The sequence below is a fragment of the Athene cunicularia genome, assembly GCF_003259725.1.
Source record: "Athene cunicularia isolate RWA chromosome 14 unlocalized genomic scaffold, athCun1 chr14_part1, whole genome shotgun sequence".
Lineage (NCBI taxonomy): Eukaryota > Metazoa > Chordata > Aves > Strigiformes > Strigidae > Athene > Athene cunicularia.
In genome coordinates, this window is record NW_020799118.1 from 1,650,052 (window position 1) to 1,673,972 (window position 23,921).

Below are 23,921 nucleotides of genomic sequence, written 5' to 3' on the forward strand. Positions count from 1 at the left end.
GCGGCAGCGCAGGAGAGGCCGGTGGCTGGGGGGAGCGGGCGGGTGGGCACCAGAGCGACCTCAGCACCTTCTGCTTCAGGAGCCAGGGCAGAGAGGGAGAGAGAGCAGCTGGGCCAGGGGCTGGCACACCCACAAATGCTCCGAGCCTGCCCCAGCCTCCCCATGGGAGAAAAAAAGAAAAAAAAAATAAAAATGGGGTGTGTGTTTGTATTTTGGGGGATTGTCTGTGTTTTGTTTTTTCAAATGTAAAATCGTTCATGTTTATTGGGGCTCTTTCTGCTTTGAAGTTAAAAGGCCAAAAAGTGCCCCCGCTTCACTGCACCGCTCCGGTTGTGACTTTATTTCTGTTTTGAGATTTAAAAACTTGAGGTTTAGTCTGAGTGTTCCAAAACCAGATACCACTCTCTCTCTCTTTCTTGTAGGCAGGGTGCTGCTGTGCCAGGCAAACCAGGAGGGATCTCCCGTGTACAGTGCCCCCAGTTCACTAGTATACACATCCACAAGTAAGCTAGTGTTACGGCTTTTTTTTGTTTTGTTTTGTTTTGTGACGAAAGCACATTAATGTGAATTGAGGCCCCTAAAAATGTCAACTTTCCCAACAGCTCCTGTTAAGGTAAATGTGGTGTTTATAAACATATGTAAGTAATGTCAACAGATAATGCAGTGCTTTTAGTTGCATCTCTATCCTCGGAATATATATTAAAAAAAAAAAATAAATAAATTATTACCTGTATTGCAATGTTCTACATAAATGGTCAGAAGTTCTACAGTAACAGTGAAATTTTTTTTGGAATCCAGTACTGTTGTGCACTCTGCGTTTTGTATAGAAGATGAAGTTGTGTTGCTTTTTCTGTCCTGGTCACAACTGTGATTTATTAAACAAAAAGTCTTATGCCATGCTACCGTTTGTTTGCGTCAGGAAGCAAATAGATGCGAAGTCTTTCGTAAAAAAAAACAAAAAAACAAAAAAAACAAAACAAAAAACGGAAAAAGACTGTGTGCAAGTGAGTATTTTGAATTTTTAAAAGTTTCTCTGATAAAAATATCAAAGACAAGATGAAGCGATAGATGCTGCCATCGGCCGTTTTTCTGTGCAGAACTTCGGAGGAGAAATGTGTCCTCTAAAATTCTGAGGCTGAAGTGGAACTGGGTCTTCTGAACGTGTTTTAGGTTGGATTAATGGTACAAGCGTTGCCCATTCTCAAATCTAGTCAGATAAGAAGCCTCCAGCTGAATGAAACAGAACTAATTGCTGCTTGCAGAATTAGGGTGAGCCACAGCTTTTGCTACGTCTTCTTAGCAGTCCTCTGTAAAGAAAACATTTTATATTGTCTGATTTAACAATGTTATCAGATAGGCTCTTGATGAAGATTTAATTCAATCTGCAACGCAATTCTACTGTCTTAAAGCTTCTCTAGACCACTAAAACAATTAATTTCTTTTATTAATTAAAACCAGGAATGAGGACAAAAGCGTTGCGTAATGCTCATCTCCACAGTCATGTAACTCATGTGTCAAAGGCTGGGAACAGCATCCCGAGAGCTGCTGCTCCCAGAAATACGGGATCTAGTTTCAAATTGGAAATCTATTTTGAACTAACAAAATATATCCGGTGTTTTAAATTGGAAATTCGCGGTTAAATCTGCGTTTGCTTCGAGATGCTCCAAGAATACTTTGTACTGTGTCACCTTTCCCAAGCAATGGGGCTTTTTAAAATCCTTGTAGTAACCCAGAGATGAAATACTCTATAAATCAGTGCTCCCTTCTGTAGATTTTTAGCGCACTGTTCCTTTTTGACTGAAATCCCAGTCTTTTGACCAAAATGCCAATCTTTGACTGAAATTCTTTTCCTAGAAAATTACCCAAAAGCATTTAATTGATCTCACTGTTAGACAGCTTCCGGGGAGGAGGATGTCAGTGTTTGTTTTTAATTTTCTGGAAATTACCCTAAATAAAGCCTTTCTTCAGTTTGCCCTCTTCTCCTATTATCTCGCTCAGTTCTATCCTAGGAAATTTACTCCTAGAGTTGCTGTTCACAATGTATGGCATTTCCACCGTTATTAATTCCCTAGATAGTCACTGTATAGCTAGCTAAGCTCTGCACCTCACAGTTTCCATTATGTCTCATGAGTCAATCCCTTTGAAAAATCTTATTTTGCGGTGGTGCTCCTTGAACAATGATATCCTAACAAACACCTGTTTGTTTTCAATTATGCCAAATACATAAGTAAACAGACTTTGCCTATCTGCTTCCCACTGGGCAATGTGTAATACACAGTTTCGTAACAGGGATCGCTAGCAGCCCTTGCAGTAGAAATTATTACACTTTTGTTGAATCTGTGTGTCCGCAAGTCACGATTTTTCCTTTATTGTGTACAATATTCATATTGCCAAAATGTAGTTTCCCCCACAGGGTAACAACTCCTAATAATACAGAAATATTACAATTACTAATGCTTGTAATTATTATTTTCTAAATTTCTCCTCATTGCAAAGCTTTCGATAAAGATGTAAAGTACTTCCATTTCTATAGGAAATTTTTCTAAGAAGTGAACAGAAATCAAGCTTTTGTCTCATTTTCTTTTATTATATCAAAGATATATATTCCATTTTTTTTAATGCACACTTATAGTATTGAAATGATAACTGATAAATTAACATTAATATTTAGGAGACTGATACTTTTAGTATTATCATTCCGTGTAGACAACAACATTGCAGCCTTCAACTTTGAATGCTTCGTTAATCATTTATTCTGTACTGTAAATGTCATATTTTAGAACAGCTTACAATGTAAGAATTAAGAGGTTTAAAAATCGTAATTGTTTTAACAGGAGGCAAAGAGTCATCTGAGATTTTTAAAGCCATCTGAGAGGTTTTCAGTTCATTAAATGCCAATGGCATTTAGGAATTTTTAGGTATTTGGAAGACCATGCTCCCCATTTTTAGAAATGTTGGTTTTAACTTGACAGTTCCTCTTTTGCTCCCGAGTTATGTTCTGTAAGGATTGAAGGCCCGAAACACGGTTGTAAAATATATTTTTCTTAATTTGGCTAGCATTACGTGTCACTTAACTTTTTGACTTTTAATTGTATCAGTCACTAGTTGTCTCTGATGGCTCTGAACGTTTTTACCCCATTTTTTTCACTGGACAGAAAGAAGAGTGCATTTCTTGGAGCTAATCTTTCCCTTCTGATGTTTTATTTCCCCGGGATATATTTTATGTATCACACTGTACATTTCCCAGTACAGTGATTAGTTACACCTCTGAATATGTCAGGAGATGGAAACATGGCCCCGCTTCCTTCCATCACTTCTAGCCCTTTGCATAATACAGAAAGAAATGAGCTGTTTCTTCTGCGAGCAGTGGAACAAATCAGTAGCAATAGTCTCTCGTGCATCATCTGTTCTCTTACGCTGAAGCAGAAGATGGGGCCTGGATCAGTTTTTCATTTGCACATCTTTTCTGGGAATAGATCGTTTGTTATGTAGAAAGCAGAGTTTTTCAGCATGCAAACGTGTTCGCATCCCTTGGTGAGACAGATTCTTGGCTTTATTAAGACGACCCAAGTAAGGAAGCTCATGGTCTCATCTTGGCTGCTGAGGGTATATTCCCATAGTATTGGCGTCTTGAGGACAGAACTAATACAACTGATTCCAGTTAAATCCTTGATCATTATCTTGATGCAGAATGTAGTCAAGTATTGGAAGGAGATACACCCAGGAAGTAAAGATTAGAGTACACCAAGTCCCAGTGAGTAAGCAAGCGTTTACTGGAAGCTTCCCAGAGGCCCACGATATCTCACTGAAACTTAGTAAATCAGTTTGCCCGCACGGAACTGACAGTCTCTTTTTGCCCCTGCTTCTTTAGACTAGTTGCTTCCACAGGAAATTTTTAAATCCTGAAGAAATTTGTATCTGCTGTTAAATAAGAAATGTATCAAGAAAAAAATTGGAATTTTTTTCAAATTGAAGCCACTCAAGAATACGATCCATGAGAATATTGAGACCCTGCTGGAGAAAAGGAAGATTCGAATGAAGAAAAAACCAAAAAACAAAAAACGTTCTGTCGCTGAATATCTGTATCACTGTTCTACAAAGGACAGTAATATAGCTGGGTATGTATGGTTAAAAAAGGCAAAAATGCGAGTCTCAATTTGTGCAAGGACTTCTGAAAGCTCTTGAGTGCCTGTTGTCCCCATTTTTTTCTATAATGTAGAAGTACCTGAAAATGTGAATGAAATAGAAGTTGATGAGAGCCAAAACCTGGGAAAGAAGGAATACATGGAATTGTAGAATGGCAGAATAATTGAGGTTGGAAGGACTGGGTTGCGCCAGGGCGCCTTTAAGGATGGAGACTGCACAACCTTTCCGCGTCGTCTGTTCCAAAGCTTGAATGTCCTCACAGTGTAAACCTCTTGTCTTTCAAGTTATGTTTGTTGGCTGTTGTCCTCCCGCTTTGTGCCCCTGCGAAGAGCCGACCTCCATTTTCTCGACAACCTCCCCTTCCCATTCAAGGCAGGGGAGGGCAAAGGAGTCGCACCTGCCACTAGAAAATTTCTTTGGGCACTGGGATTGCCAATCCACGTTCTTGGGCTTGCTAAGTACCACCTGGCGCAGCAAGGAAGGCAGCCCAAAGCTGTGCGTCACATTTTTCAAAATTTACAGTCGTGCCTACCCAGGTCCCATGGAAGGCACTGGGAGAGAGATTGCAAGTTTTAACAAAAGATCGAAAGCAACTAACTGTTTTTCACTATTTTCTAGTTCACGACTTTGTAACTTTTAGGCTTTATTTTAGCTCCAAGTTATTGGGTATGTAACTTACTGGTAGGGTTTTTTTGAGCATTTATTAAAGGGACAGTTCGCTGGACTGAACAGGCCGTAGATACGGTAAATCATTAAATTGCTGCATTCCATTTTTTCAGAGTGATGTGCAGATGACTGCCTGTCTTCCTCAAATGTTTTGCATGCCCGTCAAAGAGAATTTTGCCTTGACTTCAGTGAGTACATTTTAAACTGATGTCAATTTTGGCTTACACCTTCTAAATGTTAGAGTTGTTTCATCTTCCGTAAGCCTGCTCAACAGCTCCAAAATATCCATGTTCTTTTTCCATAATTTTTTAGGTTTTATCCAAAATAAATAAATCTCTCACACTGCAAGGAAGTGAGAGAAATAAAAGAAGATAAAATATGAAAATGCATAAATCAGATCTTATTTTACCATGCTCAAGGGCAAATGAAGTTGGCCCATTTTTTAATTAATATATTGATTACAATTTTGTAAGAAGTGGCGGTGAAATTCAGGAAAAATGATTGAGGTGCTACAAATGCTTATAAATCTGTCCCACGTTGTTCGTGTTCTTTAATTGTAATTGTCTGATAAAACTTCCATCAGGTTCTGTAATTAACCTAATGGTCTAAATGCATTTCCAGATCACTGACGATTCATTTCAATATAGAAAATGCCATTACATTGAGTTTAATTAATTCAAAGTAAGTCCACAGTCATTGTATCATTAGAAGTTTACTGGTTTAACTATTTCAATTATGAACACTTTTTTTCCTCCCGTTTTGCTTGTGTCATTTACGGACTTGAGTGTTCATTCTCTACTCATACTAAAGTAGTATGAAGCCTCTACAATTAAAATATTGAAAACCCGATGCTCTTCAAGTTCTCATCCTCAGAATATCGGTGTGGATATTTTTTTGTATTTATCATTTCAACTATTTTTAAACAGAATTCAGACAGTGCCAAATTCCTAATCCCATGATACGCCCTAGAACATCTTATTTGTCTTGATATTCCTTTCACAGAAGTATATATGACAGATAAGCGCTCACCAGAGAATACTTTCGCTTTGCGTCAGACAGATATTAAAACAATAAACTACGTTGCCCTGGGATTTTAGCTTATGAGCAACCAGCAAACAACAAGGCAAAGATGAGATGTTTTTGAAAGGTGGGAAGGCAGTTCTTTCAGAAAATTCCCTGGAAACCTTTGGTCTTGTAATACTTTTGACAAGAAGTATTTTTAATGCTTACGTTCTTTTAAAGCAAATTGGGAAAAACATTCCATCACTTCAGAACAGGCGTTAGAAATGTCCCTAAATTATCTTAAAAAACCTTACTGAGCCAAAGTTGTGTGTTATAGGCCAGGAGGGAAGGAAAAATCTATAGCAGAAGCTTAAAGTATTAATTACTTTGCTTTTTACATATATTCTCCATTAAAAACTTATGAACACTTATGTATGAGAGACACATGTACTTTTTTTTTTTATTATTATTATTATTATTTTTTTTTCCCCCTGGGTGTTTTGTTTTGATTCCTAAGTGGAGGATAGTTTGAGGCTTTGTTGATATGCATGGAATAAATAAGGAAAATCATAAATACTACGTTGAAATACCACATCCAAGAGTAGAATTTAGTCTGTTTGAGGACTCACTGCGCTACAGAAATGAAAAATAATTAAAGCCAGTCTATTCAATATGTCCGTTGAATATCCTTGCTAAAAGTGGGTGACTTGGTTTAGGAATATTAGTAAACTACCTAAAAAATGCTGTATGAAACTGTTTTCATGTTTCTTGTTTCATTCCAAGTTTTATTTTTCCGTGGCATTATTAATGGATTGAAGGAAGACCTCTGACATTTCTATTATATGCTGGGATAATTCCAGTACCAAGAAGATTACATGGGGAAAATACAAATTTTCAAGAGGTGATCTTAAAATGCACTTCTGAGCGGAATCGTTAGAAACATTCAGTTTAGGAACCTCGATGCAGTTGATTTTTGTCAGGTTTAATCTGTTGCACACATGAAATCACCTGAAAATTATTTTGTAACGATGATAGTCGGTTTAGTGTTAATGCCGAGACTCCAAGCAACTAAAGCGTAGGGGCTCCTGGCTTTTGGGATATCCTTTTCTGGCTTTTGTATGTAAGACACGATTGACCATATTCAATCCTAAGGGACATATCCTTTATTGTAATGACACGAATGATTAATTTGTTCTGATTTTATCGTTGTAGTTTTTCTTAATTCACTTGTTGTGATTTTACTGTTATTGGTAAGGGAGTTAGAGTTTAGTAAGCTTGCCGTTTTGAATTGGTGTATGGGTCAGGAACAGCTTAAAGAACGAGTGTTCATGTGGTATAAATAATTTGCCTGTGTTACCGTATTTCTCAATTAAATGTAAAAAGGTCTCTGCAAACTGAATTTTTAATTGGTGCCCGTTCTCTTAAACTCAAATGGAATGGCAGGTCATTTCATCACAATTAAAATACACGTTAGTAGGTGTCGTTTACGTGTTTGTGGTTTTGTCTGCTTTTTATTGCTTAACAGGAAAAAATTAGAGTACCCCCGCAGAGGAGTTCTATGATTAAGCCAGCTTAACCATTGTAGGACTGAGACTCATGAATGAAACGGTGCAAAAATCCTGCCCAGAGGGTCCAAACATTTGAGTAGACCAATCACACCCACATTTTCCAGGTTACGAAAACCTCAATAATAACCAGGTGACAAAAACATTTAGGAGTCAAACTATGTTTTAATCTGTTCCCTGAATTAATTAATTGCCTTTATTTATAGTAATCCAGGAATAACGTGGAAAATTACCTTCCTTGTTTGTATGTTCAAATACAGTGGGTTTACGTGAAAGTTTAAATAAAAATCTCCGTAATAAGTAGGACAGGAAGTTTATTAATTGCTTCCCATGATTTCCCACCACTCCATATACAGAAGTGTAAAAAGGTTGAAAAATTACGTATCATTTCCAGGGAAAAATATTGATGTCATCTCTTGTTGGAATGTCTTCAGAAGGTTTTCAAACGCTGTTTTGGCCTATTGTGTTGGACCTTGCTTTGAATAAAGTTGCACAGTTCTGAACGTAGGATAATTACACTGACTTCTAAACCAGATAAAGATAGCACAAAAGTAACAAAATTGACAAAAAAAAAATTATATATATTCCTATGTATTACGTTATATTCTTGATTTAAGTATCAACATTTTCAAACTGTAACGTTTGGAGGTTTTTGGGAGCACGGCCTGAAATTCTTGATACAGAATTTGTTGTGTTCTCTCACTATACATTGTCCTTCTGTAACTATTTTCAGGATAACTGTCCTTTCCCCTTCTATTTATCAGCATTTTACATGGTGACTTAACAGTCATTAGTAAGATGTATTGTAGTTGTCCAGAATCTGTAAATATGGGTTTCATTTCACTCCCGCAAATCTGTTTTTAAGCGCCTTGATGTTTATACTCGTTCTGCTGTTAATGTGTTTAGTGACGGTGCAGTACATCTGAACTAGCACGCCTAAGAGTTTTATAAAGATAGACATATCCTGAATTGTGTGCCACTGACTGTGTTTTAACTTACACACCGTCCTACACCTGGGAGTTGGGAGACGACTGGTATGGTGTGCGTAACAGTTTTAATTGTAAATTGTGGAGAGTATCTTTGTTCTTTAGTTCAAATAATAAAAATTATGTTTGACCGAGGACGGTTGAGCATCTCTTGTGTCTTAACTTAGTATTTTCCTGTTAATGGAGATACTCGTGACTAATCAGTGAGTTAGGACAATAGGATTGGTTGGACCTAGTCCTCTCCGTATGCAGCTAAATAGTGAGAATTAAGTTTAATATTTTTTAGCATCATGATCTGATATTATTGTACATAATAATACTCTTTGTGTAGAGTCCTAGACGCAGGCTTCCGATGTTTGCATTCTAGATGTTGTGTTACTCATTTGTAGTAGGTAGGCACACACATTTGACCGTACCTCTCAAATCATTCTGCCTCTCAGATGTAAAGCTGTTAATTTTGTGGTTTTCAGCTTAGCCTGTAAGATTTGGTTTCAAATAAAGACTTACTTTAGTGTCACTCTTTCTTGCATTATGTGATGGTTGTTATTAAATCATGGCTCTTTGAACCATGTTGTATACAGAAAAATTCTGCAACCTGAATTTCACAAATAGTAAGTACTCGGGGAATTCACATTTTTACTATCTACATGACTTTTCAGGTGCAATCCTTTGTGTTGACAGGTTTTTTTATTACGGCTTGGATTAGGTTAATAGCGGGATTTTTCCTCAATCACTTCCTGAATAAACGATTCCCAACCCAACAACATTCCGATAATTTGTTTAATAATTCTGCTGAGTTTTAGTAAACCTTGTGTCATCCGGACAGAACTTCTGGTCACCACATAATTGACTTTCATAAACATTCAAATTACTAAATTGGGTCACCTTTTTATAATCGTGCTACTCTTCGTCTAGTTTTTCATAACCGTGTCATTTTTACTTTGTCTCAGGAATGACGTTCAGCTAGACACAGGTGAATTTTTCCATTTGCTTAGAACCTGTAGATGTACAACAGCCAGGAATATGACAAGTTATAGATCAGTTTGATAATCTATGTTAGAAAATTGCTCTTTAATTTAAGATCAGATATGCTTTTTCTGATCTCTTCTATTTCTTTTCCTTTATGGGCCAGTTGCTTTGTTGTTCTTTTTTACCTCCTGAGCTTTTTTCTTGTTCATTAGAAGTTTCTTTTGTGAGAAGGCGACTATTCTTTGTACATCAACTATTTGTATTCTTTGTAGCATCAAATATGCAGTACTCTTATTTTGTTATTAAGTACGTTATAATTAATTTGACCACCAATTATAGCATCTCTTTTTTTATTCAAAATTGTAGGTTGGTGTAATTCCATAGCTTTACAAAAAAAATCTCAATCATCTGTTATTTTTCGTCCCTCCGCATCCTCCATTTTCTTCTGCATGTTGAGAGAAATCCCTTGATGTCTGCGGGAGCAGGTGGCTGGATATATAGTCCAGTAAAAAGAGGGATGAGATTATATGGAAATTTCTGGTAATCAGGGAATCACCAAGTGACTGAATTCCAGAGTGGCTGAGGTTGGAAGGAGGCTCTGGAGGTCACCTTGGCCCCCCTCCCCTCCCTGCTTAAGCAGCGTAACCTTGAGCAGCTGCCCAGGACTATGTCCAAACAGCTTTTGTTTATCTCCAAGGATAGAGACTCCCCAGGCTCTCTGGGTACCTGTGCCAGCGCTGAGTCACCCTCACAATTAAAAAAAGTTCACACAAAAGGATGAGACAGTTTCCAGGCTTTAGCATCAAGATTTTGCTCCAAAGGTTATAAATCCCTGGCGTGTAATGGTATCAGTGTACATAGTAGCCAGTGGCGGTTTATTTATTGGTATATTAGAGGAGATTAAACAAAGGAGGGCAGAGAAAAAGAATAATTCCATATATACTTAATTATACAGAAAACTTAAGTGTGATTTCAGTATATGCAAGTCGTTGTTGAAGTAGTAGATCAATTAGATCTGGGAACAAATTTAAGCTAAAGATAAACCGATTAAAAGTTTTGCTGGAACAGTCAAGTGTCTTCCCACAATTTAACATAAGTACATTAAATAGGAGGTTGCTTTTACCGAAATATTTTATTCATGGTTTTTGAGGGCACTTGGTTATGGTGGCCGTCAGGTATGGAAAAATTGAACAAATCTTATTTTTCACACGTCTGAGGATGAAATAGTTTAAAACTGCGTCTTAAAGCAGCTGCCTGTCCTCATTCTAGAAATATTTATGTAAACTTTCAGGGTATAGCTTATTATAAAAAAGTTTAACCAGATTTATGTAAAATTTGGTGCTAATTTGGCTTTGACTGGAAGCTTAATGCGGTAGCGTTGTGCAAAGGGATTCAATTACAGTGTGCAATGTTTTGTAAGTAACTGTCTCACAGAAAAAGTTAATTAATCAGAGCTGTGTCGATTTCCTTGTGCCATGTCAATTTGCAGCAAGGTAATTAATCACTAATCGCCCAGCATGCAGCAAACGAAGGGACAATCCATGAGTCATTTATTGTTTTGGGTTTGGCACTTTTTTTTTTTTTTTTTTTTAAATAAATGGCACACAGAACCATGAAGAAACACATCTTGCCTTTCATAATATTTTTATCGACAGTTTTGCATGTTGTAATAGACTGCAGCAACAAGCAGCTGTAGTTCAATGGAATATGAATATTAAAGAAACAAATGAGAGCAGATTTATAGGCCATTGCTTTTCTGTTATGTCAGTTTTGAGATTACACTGAGCAAATGAACAGTGAAAAATTACTCTTCCATGTGGAGAATGGTGATTAGACTTGTACATTAATTAGAGATTTTTGTTTTCCTTTTCCAATGCATTTCAAATGAGAATGTCCTGTAAGTAATGGTTTGTCCAAAATACAGATTTATTCATTCCGAAACAACAGTGTTTAATACCGACATATATTTTCGTTCAATAGTAAGGACATGATTGTTCTACTAATTTTAAGTATGCGTTCCAAAAAATAAATAGATTGTGAGTGAAGGAAACGGAAGTGACCGGTCGTGACTGTATTTGTCATAGATGCGAAATTTCCTTTGAGTTCAGTGAATTCACGGCTAGATCCCAGGGTTAATCATCGCACAAATGTGACAGGTGAAAAAAAAAAAAAAAAGTATTTTCACCTTGCTATTTTTAAAGATTGTGAACTTTCTAAAGATTTATTTTTTTTTTACCCTGAGATTTTAAGAATCCGTGTTGTGTATTTACATATAACGTAAAAGCCTTTTTATGTTAATATCTGTAGTAACAGAGCTTAAATTTTACTTGCCCTGCGCTTTGGACCGTGTATTTAAATGCAAAGATCTGCACATATCCTCTTTAACGTAGGTTTTCTAAATTATTTTCAAGAATGCCAAGTAACACTACTAATTACTCTTACGGTAAAGTGAAAACTCATTACACAGCATTCATTGGGATAAACTCCCGATTCTGTTCCTGAAATTTCAGATAAGATCGCATCGATTATTCTGCTTAGCCTTTCCCAGCGTGCTACCCATTATATCTCTTTCTTTTTAATTTCTCGTCCAGCACTTCTGAAGCGTTTCCTCAACAGGGATCCTCCCAAACTATGGGGAAAAAAAATGAAAATGTGTTTCCCTGCCTTTCTAACGTTTAAGCTGCATCGCAGTAAATTAGCTGTAAACCGATTGAGACGTGACGTAACATTAAAATTCTTTACCGTAAATCGTTTGAAAACTCTCGATAGTGGAAGACCTGCTGGTTTGTGTGGAGGAGGAGAGATGAGGGGTGAGGAGAGGTGGGTTTGTTCATCCATTCTGATGGCACACCTTTCTTGAGGCATATGGCACTTCCATACAAATTCAAACCACAGCACAAGTGCAAAGAATAATTGCCCATTAAAATGGCTGTATATTTTTATGGCTTTGATACGAAATCTGCCCCCTGTTGTTTTCTGCATCTGCTACTCTTCCATCTATCCCAAAGCTTTACAAGTTGAATACACAGGGTACAACCCTTAAGTATTTTTTTACCAGGTTATATTCCTCCTTTTGGGAACTTGAGCATTGTCATTGTTCCTTCAGTCTTTGTGTTCCAAGGCGTATGTTGGGATATGAAAATGCACCTACCTGTCTTGTTCATTTAATAAAATATTAATAAAACCAATGCTTATATTACATCTTTTGGGAGAAATTAAGATTTGATTAAATTTCATCTGCGAACTCAAAGATTAAGTTCCTCTTCTTTTCCTAATGCTCATATTTGTTTTCCATATAAAATCATTAGTTACCTGAATTTTGCCACTATATTAACATGAATCCCGTTAATTCCAAAGGACTTTTTATTTGCCTGTGTATTGCAATTTGCGGAACAGGATTTCATGTTTGAGATCTAAACTGAAGTTTGTTGAAGGAGAAACCCTGACAGTGTTTCCATGTTTACAAAATGTATCCAGAAAAGAGTACTTGTTTGGACAATATTCATTGTAATAATACATTTTTAAAAAAAAATTTATCCTGTTAAATATAAAAATAGAACAAATAGGTTTAAAGAAGGAATCTTACCGACGTAATGTTCCGACAAAATTTTCATTGAGGCTCTAATACAAGATCATTTTTATGGGTTTGGATAATTTTATTAAGGAAAACCGAGCACTTTCAACAGTATATTGTTTTCACTCTTAATTTGAAAAAGTAAAAATGCAGTTCCACTGTCGAACTGATTTTTTGTTGTTGCTTTTGTAGTCTCATTCATATTTGAACAGCCGAATGGATCACTACAGAACTGATGGGAGGGGGCTATTAGATGAGGACGTAAATTGTTTCTTTGGCTTGACGTTTGACTATATATAGTCCTTAGAAAGGTTTTTTTTTTTTTTTTTTTTTTTTTAACCTCATATTATGACTTCACATCATCAATGTGTAGTTGGAGAAATCTGCCTTTTCTGTATCGCAGATCAGAAGAATTTCAGTCATCAAATTGCTTTGATAAATTTAAGGTACTTTTGCTTAGAAGTGGACTCAGATGCTTCCCTGCTGAGAGTCAAACGCATTTTCAACCCCATTATAATAGCATTTTCAGTGACTGAGTTTCAGCAGTTTGGCACTGAAGCTCTAAGGAAGGTTGACCTACAAACTGTAAGTCATTAAAATCTTTACCCCTCCTGGCTAATATATTCATTACTTGTGGGGCTGGTTAATAGCACTTAATGCTTCCTGGTGGGAGAGCCCTTTCAATAAAATTGTTTTTATGAAGTCCATTCTTCAGCTGTGTTCTAATGGTACCACTTCTGCTGGTTATTTTGGAGTGAGAATAATTAAAAAGTTGGTAGCAAAATAAATTCTGTGGTTATTATGTATTCCGAACCGTATGATTTCTCAGCTGGGCTGAAGTAGCACAACTTTTTTTTTTTTTTTCTTTTTTTTTTTTTTTTTCCTGAACTCAAATCCAAGGTGACAGGATCCTGATTATTTTACCTCTACACTTAATCTTTAATATTACTACCTGGCAATAGAAGGCGTGTTTACTCTGATTTTCAGACTGACCCAAATCAGTTTTGGGGGATTGATGTAATTCTGTTATATATAAACTCTCCTGTTAGACCTCACTTGATCATAAGACCTTGCAATGCCACTCTTAGTTCTGTATTTTCCAGGCTTAGTTTCCATCATGTCTTATCCTCTTCCCGACAGAACTCCAAATCACTCATCTACCTTCCGTGGAATTGCTTCTACAAGCTTTGTTAGAGTTTTGCTTTGCTCTAGACATTTTATGCTTAATGATTTTTATTAAGGAGACAACGCAAGGCAAGGATCGGAAAATGGTAACTTCGGGCTTTTCATTTTTTAACACGTCCTTTGCGTTGCAAATACTTTGAAAATGGTAGAAATCACAGTCTTGCCATCTCTCACGAATGCTGAGCCTCCATTATGGGTTCTGGATTTGGTAAACGGCCTATCTCTTATCTTCTAGCTTTTTCTCCTCTTTCACAAGGGAAAAACCTTCTTTCTCATAAAAAAAGTAATAGTATTTTTTAAAAATATTTTATGCTCTTTTTTTACTTATCCATTGATGGAGGCAGTCTGCTTTTCCAGTGACATGTCTTTGTAGAGAACTATTCACTGTCCAAGATTTCAGGTCAGTGGCCCTTCTTATAATTCTTTCCAAGGTTGTGACCACCATGACGAATAGAGATTATTTAGGATGAATGCTCAATTATTGCAAAAATTGATACTGTAATAGAAATTAATGAATACAAATCAAAATAAATATAAATTAATATTTTATATCTGTGTGAAAGCTGGACTGAATGGTACCATTCAAGGGGGAAAAAATGCTCATAACCCACGTTAGGAGTTCATGCTTCCACAGAGGTATATTCGCACAGTCTCCCATACAACTTCTGCGCAGTTCCAGTTGGCTTTCATTAATTTCTTCTGAAAAATCAAGAGGTAGGTCCATTTTTCACACACATGTATAAGGAGAGCAGGAGTTTCCAGATCGTGCATTGCAAGCCCACAACGTTGTTAGATACCTTACATTGCCGGAGCTTAGACTTTTTCGAGTTGGTTTGGTTTTCTTGACTACTGTTTCTGTTTTTCTTGTGAAAGTGTTTTCCGTCACTATGTGGAGAACTACAGATGCACATGTAAGTGAAGAAGTTGTCCAAACTGCTCAAAGGTTGTCAGACCAGTCATTTTTTTTGGTCAGTGGATTTTAAGTCAGAGAAATTTTTCTTAATCTTGGCAGTTTAAGTGTTCCTAAAGGCTACAGGGTTTTTTTTAAGGTAGCTACAGACTATCGACCTTCAGGTTTTTCATTTAAGATATACACCGTTTCGGATACCAGTTTCTTCCTGGCCAGACTCTCAAGTCCATTTTCCCCCATTTGCTTAAGCAAATTCTTCCCAGCACTGTTTTGTTGGGGGTTTATTCATTTATTTGCATGATTTTTAAAAGAAGGCACCAATTCTCAATTTTTTGAGAAACTTCTAGAAATGAGCATCTACTAGATAGAAAGGAGTCACTTTCCTCAAGCAGGCAGACCGCAGGTAAACATTACTCTTATAACAAAGATAATCAAACTGGGTTAGATTAGTTCTCCATCTAGCTCCATACCCTGTATTTGGAAAGGAATCAAAGCCGTGAATGCCTAAAAAAAAAAGTTGTTAGACTGAAGCAGCTGTGTAGGTATATTGTGCTTTGAACGTTCTGCTAGCTTTCTCCAGTTTGGAGCTGGTTTTGTAAACCAGAGGTGATGTCTTTGTACTGTTTCTCCGTCGGGGAACTGTTCATCCTTTTCCATCGTATAAACGTTCAAAATTTTACCTTCCATAACATCCAGTGGCAAAAATTTCCGTGGCGGCTTAATTGTGTGAAGAGGCTCCTTTTCCCATGTTTTCTCCATTATTCATGATTGTGCAGCTTTGTCATAGCTCCCAGAGTCACTTACTTTCCATGCTGAAGAGTGCCAGCCCCCTTCTTTGTTTCTCTTACAGAAGTAACGGAGGTGATGATAATTTTAAGTGACCCGTTAAAACCTTTGTTGTGCACGTCACCTAATTTCACCCAAGGCAGGAAGGCTCCAGCACGTGGCATCCACAAATACAATCTCTAAGGGACAGAAGTGAACAATGATGCCGTGTGTCCAACCCTCATGTATTGCTAACTTCCGCCTGTGAAATTTTATTCGAGCATTGCACCTTTTGTTTATCTGTTGCTGTCTGGAGACAGTCCACTCTATCAGAGGAACTACAGCACGACCTGTAGATCTTTTTACTGTAATGTTTGCCTATATATTCAGGCCTCTGAAGATTATCTTTTACATTTTCCTATGAACGTTGTACTAGTTAGTATGCAAGACTGTTTACTTGGAGAGGAAAAGAACAAAAGTTACAAGATTTGAGCAGCAGGTCATGATTGTAGCCCTACTGCATTTATACTGTTCAATATTTAATATTGTTATACATGCAAAAAGTACTCACAGTATCTGAAGTTGAAGTATATGATATATACGTTCAGTTTTCCCCCCAAAAAAACTGCTTTCCATGACACTCTTTAAGGCTGCTTAAATGCAGTTGATTGCAAAGTTATCAACAGTATATTGAGTGGTGGAAGTTCATCGTTCCGATTGTGACACATACGCTTTTACAGAAAGAGAAATAAAAATACGGTATTTGCGCTTTTTAAAAGACTTTTAATTCATTTGTATTGCCATAAGGTGGTTTTTATGTTGTATCACAGACGTGTAAATCTTTTCAGAATTACTGTATAACCTTTTTGTCAAGGAGGGAAGGACCTAGCAAAGCCCCAAAGCCACAGGAGTGAGGCAGCAATGGAGAAGTCACCGTAATTACAGTGTTTTCCTTCATGTGTTCAGCTAGCAATGTCTACAAGTTGTGAATTTTTCATTTTTCTTCTTCAAATTCAAGGCTTCTTTTAAAATTTAATGCTAAAAGAGATGAAAGACAGATGTGGATTGAAATCAATTTGTATTTCAGAATGGGAAAACTTACTGGTTTGTACATTGTTACTTCCATTTGCTTGCTTCTTATTAGGGCTTTGCCAAGCAATATTTATTCCTTTTTATCTATTTATATACGAAAAAAAAATTCAACACAGTGAAGCACAACTGAAGTAACCTGAGTGCCAACAGGGCTGGATTTGATTTTCTCTGTCTTACTGATTAGTTCATTCAAAAAATACCTGTTGTAACGTTGACCAGCAATATATATAGAAAAGAGAGATCAAGTACTGGAAAAAAAAACAAACCTGTCACAGAAAGCAAAGTGGAATTTTTTTTATTTTTATATTTCAATTAAAGAGTTTATGAAGAGAGACATTTTACAGATTAAAAACTCGAAGTTGTACTGTATTACTGTTAAATTTCTGATCAAAATATTTCAAGTCTCACATGGGAAGGTAATTAATGTTTACACTTAGTTGCAATGACATTATAAAAATGTCTGAGTTAATTCCTTTGTTATCTGTCTAAATTGTTTCTGTTGGGTCTTGCCTTTGAAGGACTAACGGGTACTGTTATGGATTAGGTACACACCCCGAATCTGAGAAAAATATTACTCTGTCTTTCTTTCCCTTGGTACACAATTAAGATCCAGTTAATGATGAACTTGAGGACAAAAGCAAAGCTCTGTTTGATTGGTAAAAGGACTGGTTAATTTAGATCACTTGGTCTAACATCTCACCTCCACTCAAAGCGGGGCTGACTTTTGAGGATAGATCCAATAATGTGACGGAGATTTCTGGCATTATAAATTTGAGCCTGAACTGGACCTGGTAGCAGTGTTGGCTAAACCACTCCACATTATTTTGAATAGTGAATTCCAAGAGAATGAGAGCCGCCTATGATACCGCCATCCAAATTCCCAGTTTGCTGTCTCCCGTTTGCATACAAAGATTTATTTTTTTTTTGGTAAGAAGAGGTGGCCTCTGGTTAAAGGACTAATAATTTACTTATTTTCAACTCCCGCGTCCAGTTACGGGCAAACTTTAATATTAGCACAAGCACTACCTTTATGTTAAAACACTAGACTGATCTGAATATTTTACATTAATTCCTCGTTGGTTTGTTTTGGTTTTGTTTTTTTTTTTTTCCTCCACAGTGCCAGGATTTCCCTACCCTGCTGCAACTGCAGCTGCTGCTTACAGAGGTGCACATCTACGAGGCCGAGGTCGCACGGTGTACAACACGTTTCGTGCAGCAGCTCCCCCCCCTCCGATTCCAGCCTACGGCGGGTAAGGAGATCAACCTCTCGTACCTATTCGCATGAATCTCCAAAGGCTACAACCGAGGTGTGAGCGTGGTGCATGCTGATCGTGTCTCGCTGCAGAAACCACCCCAGCATGCAGGCGATCCCAGTGCTGGAAGTGGTGCACCTTGCACGGAACGTTGAAAAATGACTGTAATTTGTACTGCCATGGTTGGTGGCCTTAAGCATTTCAGATGTCACATATTGTTATGTAAATGCTCTTAGAAACGGAATGCTTTGGAACAGGGAAATTGTTTCAGCTAAAGATATATTTTTGATGATTGCAAACATCTGGTTATTAAGGAGGTTGGATAAAGTTAATTTTTTTTTTTTTTTTTTTAAATAATCCACCGAAAGTTATCTCTGGACCTTAAAGCTTAGTGGTATTTTTTGAGTTATGTTTTGGGGTTTTTTTAATTATATTGCAGTTCGTTTAGTTTTTCTAGTTGACATCTTCACCATGATAGAAATCTGGGGTGCTTCTCTCGGGGCCATGTGTTTTTCAGTACGTTTGCTTAAATAATACCTTAAGACTTCACTGTCAGTGACCTACATGTACTGAAACCAAGTATTAAACTAAGGAACAAAGGAGAGAAATTCATAGTAATAATTACTAGAAACTCAATAATCTTCTGTTACTGCGTCAGATTTTTTTTTTAAGTTATATTTTTCAGAGAAAGAAAGAAGAAACAAATTCTTTTGTAGCTCTGCAAATACTGGCACAGAAAGGTTTTGTGTGCTGCATATGACATTTTAAAGCCCCAACCTTGTCAAAATCAGCTGTTAAGAAACTGAGAAGTTTAGAAACTCATAAAACTTAGCGGATCTTAGGCCTGAATAGTATTCTGTTATCAAAATTTAGGGTAGACGTGCTACTACCTCTTTGTAGAGCAACCAGATCTTTCTGAGAAAGGGTAAGGAAGGGTTTGCAAAGTCTTTGGGAGAAGGCAATCGATCTCTCCACCCTCACTAAAACCCTCTTCAGCAGCTCATCTGCTCTCACTGTGGATAACCCCTTGTAGAGAGCTTGCAGCACAAGGCCCTGTCCTCCTCATTCGTTAAGAAGATGGATGCCCTTCACTAGTTTCCCTCAGTTTCTCATTAAACCTTTGTTCTATTAAGTCAAAGCCGTGTTTTTTTCTAGACAAGTTTGCTAATCTAGTCAGTCAGCCTTTGAGCTGAATTTTCAGGGATATGCAAGAGAGACGCTTGGACCATTCCTTCAGATCGGGCAGTTATCACCTCAGAGAAATAAAATGTTCTAAAAAGGAATATAAAAATGATGCCATGGAATCAGGTTAATTTGTAAAAGTGTGTTCTATTTTTTTTTTTTAAGTGTTCTGTGTAGTTTAATGAGCAAAATAATATCAATTAGTAAGCTAAACAGTATTACCACTACTGGAGGAAACACTATGATTTTTGAAGACTGCCTGAATTACCTTTGGGCGAGGATGGTGTCCCACCAAAATTATCCTACTGTTGCTCAGACTCTCATTTAGGGTTAGTCCAGGTATTTGTACATGTCAATGACGGGAACGAGTTTAGAACGCCCTACAAGAGTCGATTTCAATCTGAATGTCTCGGCTGCAAAATGTACACTGCACATCAGGTGGGCTCTTTCCACCTTTACTGAGTTGAAAAAGAAATTCTTAGATTTGAACGTAGCGTGCAGTGTGTACCGAGATAACAACGTGGGTTAGTACCAGTTTCATGATGTCATGAACATAATACTTTAGTTTAATACAGAGTCCTAAAGTTGTGTGAGAAAATACACACCGGCTATGTGCGATACAATTTTTGAATTGGACAATACCTTTTTTTTGTTGCCAGTTGCAAAATTTGCTTCGAGGGGCCACATGTGGGTGCTCTGTGTATGTGTGTGTGTGTGTTATACATTTTAGAGTTTAGTTAGTGCAGTGACTCAGCAGGAAGTATTTACATTTCCGAGTGTAATATCTATTCCCATGGAATTGTACCGCTTACTTTCAGCAGCTTTAGGCAAAGTTAAATCTATAAACGTTGTGAACACCTGTTGTAACTCAATACACAAGTTTTGCACTGCAGTCAGGTTCAGCAGCGGTTTGGAACCGGGTTCCAAGAGGTCAGCTCAGCACTCCTGCGTTCTTGTGCAGAATGGTTTGCCAGTTAGCTTGGCCAGATCTCACCTGTTTCCTTCATGACCTGTCCTTGGAGGTGACTTCAGAGGGAGCCGGGATTTGCATCAGTAAAAACTCCCGTCTTATCGTTCTGAATATTTCCAGCTGTCTGAGATTGAACCTTGGGAAGCGAGGGCTCACTTTTCCAGTCAGTATGTTTTCTATCACAGTTTGATGCTGCGAAAGTTTTCAATTAGTAAGCTTTGTCTTAATTTTGATAGATTTCAGATATTTGTCAGGCTTAATTTTCTCCATCCACCTATTCTTTATAACAAGGCACTGCTTTCCAATGCACAAAACAAATTTCCAACTTTTATAATTCATGGATCAGCGCAGAAATAATACATACCTCTGTAGCACTGATAACACAGTTGGATTAACAAAGCTCCACTCTGAAATAATTTTTGCCTTGTGTATTAGATCTTGTGCTAGTAACTTCACTGAAACAATGGCACAGTTTGGAATTTTTTTGCAATACTTTGTTCTGTGCTCACCCATTATGTAGTCTGATCTATGAAAGCATCAAAAAGGAATTTTTATCACATAAAATCCTTAATCAGTTAAAATAAATTATAAAAATGTGGTTTTGAGTCACAGTGGGAGTAGGAGTCAAGGAATAACACAGAAATAATAAAGAGCTCACAGAGAAGGAATCAGCTTACAGAAGGAAGTAAACAACTTGGAGTATTGATACGAAAAATTGAAAAAAAACATTGAATGGTCTTTTACAATTCATTTAGTAACAATTTCTCATTTTTCACTCAAGGAAGGAACCCAGTGTTAGAGCCAATCAAACAGTTTTATACTAAAATGTTTTCAATCATTAAAAAAAATAAAAAAATAATTAAAAAATACATTTATTTTGTCTAATGATGGATAAAATTTTAATTATAAATTTACATTAAGTACCAGCAATGTTTAGTTAGAAATATATAAAAAAAAAAAAAAAAAAAAACCTCACATAAAAATGTAAAATTGAAAGCTGAAATTTGAAATTACCTTTTTCATGTGCTTTTACCAACCTTAGAAAGTTTATTACTGAAATAAAATATGATACTTCATCTGAAGTAAACTTCACACTTCAGTTTTGGAGCAGAAGCTGAACAATTTTGCGTTAACATTGGAAATCAGCTGTAAAGCTAAGGGCATGTATTCCTTAGGCTAGACTAGACTAGACTAGCTCGGTACCAAAAGCCTTTGCTATTAAGTCTCTCTTGAATCTGCAGTTGTTCAGTGGTATCCTGTTTGACCCTGTGACCTTTTCTTAGAAATTGTTTATCAACAAATCTAAGAAATAGCAACGAGTCTCAGGCTGTAAGGAAATCTAGATCTTGCGGTCATTAGGCAAAACAAGTCGGTGTGGTTCATATGGCTCTCTTCTGCTGTGCCTCACAGTTACTGGGAAACAGCAAATAGGGCGTGGTTGGCTAGGTCTGAGAAAAATTGTTGATTATAGCTGTATATAGGGCCATTGTTTTCTTATAAATCAAAGAACAGCACACAGGCTTTAAAGCATGTCATTTAAAACTGAAATCATGAGTCACGTAGCACCGCATAAATAATTAATGGATCCTTTACGTGCGAGTGAGGCGTTTCACTAATTCCTTGAGATGGAGTCTTGTTTATTAGCTCCTGGAAGATACTTCATTTTTAGCATCATTTCTGATGCTTTGAAATACTACATGTGCAGCTTTACTCATGGCTTCACATGTATAATTTGTTAATGTACCATAAAAACCAAGTGAAACGAGGGAGTAAAGCTTCATTTGCGTGAGAAAACGGAACGCTGAAATTTAAAAGAGTTTGGAGGTGCTGCAGGAGGAAGAGAAGCAAGAGCTGGTTGTGGTGTGTGTGGCGCGAGCAGCACAGGGAGGTCAGAGCTTGTCAGTATGTGAGGAGGCATCTGTGGGGCTGGGAGCTCACCGCTGCTCATCTCAGGGGGCTCTCCGGGAACTCCACAGCAGGATTGGTGCCTTGGTTGAGGAGCAAAGCAGTTACTATTTTAAGCTGACTAAATTCCTTTCATACCTTCTTTTTTTGGGGACAGATTCCATATGGGAAGATTTGAGCTTACTGCTTCTTTGACCTTCGTTGCAGGCTGAGTACTAGAAATTTTTTTAAAAAAAAAAAAAAAAAAGACATTTTTTTTTAAAAAAAGTCTTCTTGGCTTGACTTATGTCTTTCTAGGATTATCTATTTTATTGACAAAGTGCCCACTAATGGTGTAAGCAATGTTCTAATAAAGCAGAAACTACTAGTAAAGGTACCCTTATGACAGATTTTCGATGCCGTTGGCATTACCTACATTGCCAAAAGAAAAGAGAAACAGTTTCTGTTCTCTTTGGCAAAGTACTGCAAGCGGCGGTTTGATTGGGATACCTGTAATTAACAACTAGAAACTCAGCATTCTTGAAAATCATTTGCCAAATAGTAAAACATCGTGAATACGATGCTCCGTCTTCATACTGCTGTCAAAAAAAGACAGTGCCATTGTATATCTGGTAGTATAGCAGATGGTAGCAGTAGATATCAGTATTAATAAAATTAATGAGAAGCCCTGCTATTTCGGCGTCATTTGCCTCAAGTTATTCACCAGTTTAGTGTGTGGGGACTTTGTCTTTATATTTCTCCTCTGCTCCTTCCAGTTCTGATGAAGCTAACTAACAGAGATTTAGGTTTCAGTCTCTATCTCTACTTCTGGTGTCTTTTCTGGGAAAGCAGGGGACAGCAATATGCTTTTTTTTAATCTTTGGAAAAAAGAATATTAAAAAAACAAACAAACAAACAAACAAACAAACAAAACCAAACCTCAACCCTAAATAAAATTGTGAGGTTGGGGAAGGTGGAGGATTAACAGAGACTATTCAGAAACTGTCCCCCTTTGTTAAAATAATTGAAGTGCTACTTTCTAACTGATTCAAAATGAAAAAGCAGCTTTATTTTCCAACACCTTATTCTGAATTAGAGAAAGAAGGATAATTAGTATAAGCTATTACGTCTACTACGGTAGTTATGGTTATTGCCAATACACTTCTTTGGTCTCACAGAAACTTCCTCTTACTTTGGACTCTCTGCTTTGTATGTATGTGCAACTCTTAGAAGAAAAAAAAAAAAAAAAAAAAGGGGTTTTGCCAGTGCATAGTGATTTATGTCTTCCAGCTTTGTTCTCTGCAGTAATGCCCTCAATTAATTTTCCAAAGCAGACAACATAAACTTCTTTGGGGCAGAAAACGTTGAAACTGGAAAGATGAGAACCTGGAATTAGAGAACATCCTGAAAAGATGAGACAGACTCAAGCAAGAGTTTCACTTCTGTATTTACAACAGTGAAAGTTGTGTTGTGAGGTGTTACTTTAATTCTTTGTCTTTTTGGTTTATTTTCAATAAACCAAGTTGCATCTCTTCTTTTATTTGCTTCAGCGAGACTTCATACAAAAGGTGATTTCTGAGACCAAAAACTGGAAAATATGTGTAGGACAGCGAAGGCAACTGTACCAGCGATCAGAAAAGAGAGAACTTTTGTTTCTCGGGTGCTTTCTCTCAGTTGTTGTGGAGGGGAAATAGCGAACTAGAACCATGATTCCTATTGCAATGAGTGAAATCATGATTGTAATGGCCGTTTGTTACGCTGAATCAATCCCT

General features: G+C 37.0%; 1 protein-coding gene across 23 annotated transcripts in view; it reads left to right on the top strand.

The window, feature by feature from the left end:
- Positions 1 to 23,921, top strand: part of RBFOX1 (RNA binding fox-1 homolog 1) — a 1,263,570-nt gene that overhangs the window by 1,192,931 nt on the left and 46,718 nt on the right. For 18 of the 23 annotated variants that reach the window (XM_026858910.1, XM_026858934.1, XM_026858919.1 and 15 more), the window contains 2 exons: positions 423 to 503; positions 17,978 to 18,110. In XM_026858910.1, coding sequence (XP_026714711.1) covers positions 423 to 503; positions 17,978 to 18,110 — 214 coding nt within the window. The remainder of the gene's footprint in view (positions 1 to 422; positions 504 to 17,977; positions 18,111 to 23,921) is intronic. The other 5 variants (XM_026858923.1, XM_026858921.1, XM_026858925.1 and 2 more) reach the window with 1 other exon arrangement.